Source organism: Micropterus dolomieu, unplaced genomic scaffold (genome assembly GCF_021292245.1).
Source record: "Micropterus dolomieu isolate WLL.071019.BEF.003 ecotype Adirondacks unplaced genomic scaffold, ASM2129224v1 contig_11946, whole genome shotgun sequence".
Classification (NCBI taxonomy): Eukaryota; Metazoa; Chordata; class Actinopteri; order Centrarchiformes; family Centrarchidae; genus Micropterus; species Micropterus dolomieu.
The window spans coordinates 1-5,605 of NW_025740932.1; the positions used below are offsets into that span (position 1 = coordinate 1).

A 5,605-nucleotide genomic window follows, 5' to 3' on the forward strand; every position below is an offset into this window, starting at 1 on the left:
TGTACCCGTGGTCAGGTGTGCGTGTACCCGTGGTCAGGTGTGCGTGTACCCCCGGTCAGGTGTGCGTGTGTGTACCCGTGGTCAGGTGTGCGTGTACCCGTGGTCAGGTGTGCGTGTACCCCCGGTCAGGTGTGTGTGTGTACCCCCGGTCAGGTGTGCGTGTACCCCCGGTCAGGTGTGCGTGTACCCGTGGTCAGGTGTGCGTGTACCCGTGGTCAGGTGTGCGTGTACCCCCGGTCAGGTGTGCGTGTACCCCCGGTCAGGTGTGCGTGTACCCGTGGTCAGGTGTGCGTGTACCCGTGGTCAGGTGTGCGTGTACCTGTGGTCAGGTGTGCGTGTGTGTGGCAGCAGAGGGATGACAGTGTTGCTCAGACACTCGCACAGCGGACACAGGAACTCTCCGTTCTCTACGTCGTAGCTGGTGTGACCTCGAAGACGCTGCTGACGCCTCTGCTCCTTCAGCTGCACCGCCTCAAAGTACCTGAACACACACAGAGACCGTGTGAGTGATAAATTATTGATCTGCTATCAGGGTCAGTCCCGTGTTCACCGCTCACCTCTGCCAGCAGGTGGCATGCATGATGTGTCCACAGCTGGCCGTGTGGACCCCCAGAGACAGGTCAGGGTGCATGAAAAGAGGGTCGTGATGCTCTGCAAAACAGACACACACACGTCAATCATCACCAATTGGTTGCTGTCCTGATGATGTCATCGTGAGGCTCCACCCACCTGGGTCGGGCAGGCCGTGGTGGCGGTTTTTGGACAAAACAGTGGACCTCTGGACAAATGCGGCCAACACCATTGCTCTGCCGTGACCTCTGACCTCCTGCTCCTCCTGACACAAGATGCAGGTCACCAGCTGGCGGCGCTCGACTCCGCCCACTCTCCTAGGACCAACGCACACCTGAGAGACAAAGGACGGCTCCAGACTGGGAGAACTGGGAGGGAGAGACATCAAATATTTAAACTGATCATCATCATAGCTTTCAATCAGCTGGTGAAAACTAATTCAGATTTATAAGCTGCTGTTCAATGTTGGAGCTTTTTGTGCAGGTTGTGCAGGTGTGGACGGGTGTACCCGGTCTCTGCAGCAGCAGAGGTGGAGGCCTCCAGCTCCTCCAGACTCTGCTGGAAGAGTTCTTTGTTCTCGTTGATGAAATGTTTCTGCATCTCAGACATCTGAGCCATGATCTTCTCCCTCCTGAGCCGAGCCATCTCCGCCTTCCTCTTCCTCTCCGCCTTGTCTTTGTCTCGCACCGTCTGCAGGGACACAACACATAAGTTCATGTGAGGAGGTAATCAATAACCAATAATCTCATTCTGATGTGGTACCTCCTCCGGGCCCTGCTCCTGGCTGATGGTGACGGTGGAGGCGGAGGACGTGCGCTCTCTCATCGTCTTGATGTTTGTCACCATCTGCAAACACAAACAAATGTCTCCATCAACAACAGAAACATCCGGACAAACCTTGAGGGGACCGAACGCAACCCTTCACCATGGGAAGGAAAATAACAAGGGTCCAAGGATGGAGCGCCCTGAGGTCCGAGCCCTGCGGTCCGAGCCCTGCGGGACGCCCTGCGGGACGCCCTGCGGGACGCCCTGAGGTCCGAGCCCTGCGGTCCGAGCCCTGCGGTCCGAGCCCTGCGGTCCGAGCCCTGAGGTCCGAGCCCTGCGGTCCGCCCTGCGGTCCGAGCCCTGCGGTCCGCCCTGAGGTCCGAGCCCTGCGGGACGCCCTGCGGTCCGAGCCCTGCGGGACGCCCTGCGGTCAGAGCCCTGCGGGACGCCCTGCGGTCAGAGCCCTGCGGGACGCCCTGAGGTCAGAGCCCTGCGGGACGCCCTGCGGTCAGAGCCCTGCGGGACGCCCTGAGGTCAGAGCCCTGCGGGACGCCCTGCGGTCAGGCAAAGTCATTAAAACTATGACGAAAAATGTTTCATGTGAAAAACTACATGAATATGAACCTTTAAAACCAGATCTATGACGCCGTGTTGCGGTTGTTTGTCTGTCAGCAGATTAATCAACCGTCTACATCAGCCTCCAGATGTTCACTAACATACTGTGTGGAGTTTATATTAAAGTTTTATGTCAGACGCTAACAGGTGTGGACAGAACATCATGGTTTCAGTGAAATGAGCCTTTTTCAGATCAAATACGTGATTTTTGATTTATGATGTGACATCAGCGTTTACCTTGAGGATCCAGGTGATCATGTCTTTGTGGACCTCCAAGTGAGGAGCGTTCTGCAGACTCTCCAACAGAGCCAGGACACTTCCTGAAGTGCTGGGAGCCTCACCTGGACCTGAACACACACAGGTGAGACAGAGAATCGGCTATCTAGTCTCTGATGGCCTGTCGCTGTGTACAAGTGTGTGTACTGTAAGTATTGTATGTGTACTGTAAGTACTGACGTGTGATCTTGCAGGTGTAGTTGAAGGTGACGTCATCGTCTCCGCTGCTGTTCTCCAGCTGCTGCTGCTCCTCCAGCAGAGCCACACCCACCAGGTGGAGCACCTGTGTACAGAGAGTCATGTCTCCGTCACACAGACGTTCATTCAGGATACTCACCTTAAACCAAGTCTTCACCCTGACGTTGTGACAGTACACAGAGAGAGTACACAGTACACAGTTACCCCCCCGTGAGTCTTACCCTCTGCAGCATGGACTCGGTCCAGCCCCCCCCGCTGGGCTCCACAGCCCACTGCAGCACGGCGCCCTCTACAGCCAGCAGCACGTCACACTGCAGCAGGTTCACCAGGCTGCCGAACAGGGGACAGAGGGGGGGAGGGAGAGGGGGGGGCAGGGCTGATACACACACACACACGTTACCATGGTGACACACCGATCAATACATTGAGCACAGCCCAGAGACATGACGCAGCGGACAGGTGTGTTTACCTGTGTCCTCTCCGTTCTGTCTCCTCAGCTTCCTCTGAGCCTCCTCAGCCTGCAACACACACCGCACGCCGTTACTATGACAACGAACCCAATCAACGACCCAATCAATAACCCGATCAGCGCGTGTACCTTGGACTGGTCGGCTCTGCTGTAGTGATGAAAGTACAGGTTGAAGTGTTTACTCCACTCGGGACGCAGTTCATACAGTCCTCGACCCGTCACACCTGGCTTCCTGTGAACACAGTACAAATACACAAAGTACTGCAGTGAATGAAGTATAATTAAGGTTGACTGGTGCTTGTTAAGGTGGATGGATTTTTGAAGGGGGCTGTTTCCTCTGTTGATCGGAGTCAGTATCAGGAGTTGGTGTCAGGAAGTGTTTGTATGTGAGGTTACAGCCAATAGAACAGTGATTCACTTCATTAAAAGAACTACATACAGCCCCTTTGGACTGCCGTTTCTTAAGGTGGATGTGTATTTAAGGTGGACGTGTAAAGGACACGGACTGACTTGAACGAAGCCACAATGTCGATGACTCTCTCCAGACCCGTTTCCTTGTTGCCCTGAAGAGACAGAAAAAACAGTCAGATAAACTGTCTGTAAACAGGGGGAAAGACAGACAGGTAGGTGAACAAATAGACAGGCGAACAGACAGGTGGACAGGCAAACAGACAGGTGGACAGACAAACAGACAGGTGGACAGACAAACAGACAGGTGGACAGGCAAACAGACAGGTGGACAGGCAAACAGACAGGTGGACAGACAAACAGACAGGTGGACAGACAGACAGGTGGACAGGCAAACAGACAGGTGAACAGACAGGTGGACAGGCAAACAGACAGGTGAACAGACAGACAGGTGAACAGACAGGCAGGTGTCTCACATTCTCTGGCAGAGCCTTCACCAGCTCGCTGTGAGCCATCGGTCTGATTGACAGCTGGTGGATGATTTCTCTTCTGACCTCATCAAAAGGTTCCACCTGGCCAACACCTGACACGTACCGCTCACCTGTAGCACACACACACACTTAAACCAACACTTTCTGTCTGTCTACAACCATGCTAGCAGAAGCAAATGCTAATATCAGCATGCTAACAATGCTAATGTTTAGCAGGTATCATGTTTACAATCTGAGCATGTTAACATTAGCCAATGAGCAGCAAACAGAGCACAGCAGAGGCTGATGGGAGTGTCTGCAGGTATGTCTAGTGTGTCACCATGGTAACAAGACCACATTTCATCGATCCTCTGATTCTGGTTTAAAATCTTTTGTTTTTAAATAAAGTTGAAGCAGCACAGACTCACTGACGACCATGATGATGAGGTGGAGCATCTCCTCGATCAGAGTGTTGTTCTGCTGGACCACATCCTGTCACACACAGTGTAGAGTAAGTAGAGTCTGAGTGTAGTCAGAGTCAGTAGAGTCAGAAGTCAGAGTGTAGTCAGAGTCAGTATAGTCAGAAGTCAGAGTGTAGTCAGAGTCAGTATAGTCAGTGTAGAGTCAGAAGAGTCTGAGTAGAGTCAGTAGAGTCAGTGTAGAGTCAGAAGAGTCTGAGTAGAGTCAGTATAGTCAGTGTAGAGTTAGCAGAGTCCGAAGAGTCTGAGTAGAGTCAGTGTAGAGTCAGTATAGTCAGTGTAGAGTCAGTAGAGTCAGTATTGTCAGAAGTCAGAGTGTAGTCAGAGTCAGTATTGTCAGAAGTCAGAGTGTAGTCAGTGTATAGTCAGAGTACAGTCAGGGTACAGTCAGAGTACAGTCAGTGTACAGTCAGAGTATAGTCAGTGTATAGTCAGAGTACAGTCAGTATAGTCAGTGTATAGTCAGAAGAGTCTGAGTAGAGTCAGTATAGTCAGTGTAGAGTTAGCAGAGTCCGAAGAGTCTGAGTAGAGTCAGTGTAGAGTCAGTATAGTCAGTGTAGAGTCAGTAGAGTCAGAAGAGTCTGAGTAGAGTCAGTATAGTCAGTGTAGAGTCAGAAGAGTCTGAGTAGAGTCAATAGAGTCAGTATAGTCAGTGTAGAGTCTGTAGAGTCAGAAGAGTCTGAGTAGAGTCAGTGTAGAGTCAGTGTAGAGTCAGTAGAGTCAGAAGAGTCTGAGTAGAGTCAGTATAGTCAGTGTAGAGTTAGCAGAGTCCGAAGAGTCTGAGTAGAGTCAGTGTAGAGTCAGTATAGTCAGTGTAGAGTCAGAGTCAGTGTATAGTCAGTAGAGTCAGAAGAGTCTGAGTAGAGTCAGTAGAGTCAGTGTAGAGTCAGAAGAGTCTGAGTAGAGTCAGTATAGTCAGTGTAGAGTTAGCAGAGTCCGAAGAGTCTGAGTAGAGTCAGTGTAGAGTCAGTATAGTCAGTGTAGAGTCAGTAGAGTCAGAAGAGTCTGAGTAGAGTCAGTATAGTCAGTGTAGAGTTAGCAGAGTCCGAAGAGTCTGAGTAGAGTCAATAGAGTCAGTATAGTCAGTGTAGAGTCTGTAGAGTCAGAAGAGTCTGAGTAGAGTCAGTGTAGAGTCAGTGTAGAGTCAGTAGAGTCAGTATAGTCAGTGTAGAGTTAGCAGAGTCAGAAGAGTCTCAGTAGAGTCAATAGAGTCAGTAGAGTCAGTGTAGAGTCTGTAGAGTCAGAAGAGTCTGAGTAGAGTCAGTGTAGAGTCAGTATAGTCAGTGTAGAGTCAGTAGAGTCTGAGTAGAGTCAGTGTAGAGTCTGTAGAGTCAGTATAGTCAGTGTAGAGTCAG

At 51.3% G+C, this 5,605-nt stretch overlaps 1 protein-coding gene across 1 annotated transcript; it reads right to left on the reverse strand.

Moving 5' to 3' along the window:
* Positions 1–319: 319 nt before the first annotated feature.
* On the reverse strand, positions 320–4,283 carry LOC123965944 (E3 ubiquitin-protein ligase UBR2-like; the record flags this gene model as incomplete). The annotated part of the gene is made up of 13 exons (XM_046042237.1): positions 4,200–4,283; positions 3,778–3,902; positions 3,404–3,456; positions 3,023–3,125; positions 2,894–2,942; positions 2,646–2,800; positions 2,407–2,509; positions 2,188–2,297; positions 1,333–1,416; positions 1,079–1,260; positions 730–938; positions 558–651; positions 320–481 (listed from the first exon to the last, which is right to left on the reverse strand). Coding segments are annotated over exons 1-13 (1,457 nt in total), but the record flags the coding sequence as incomplete, so codon positions are not given.
* Between the last annotated feature and the right edge of the window lie 1,322 nt (positions 4,284–5,605).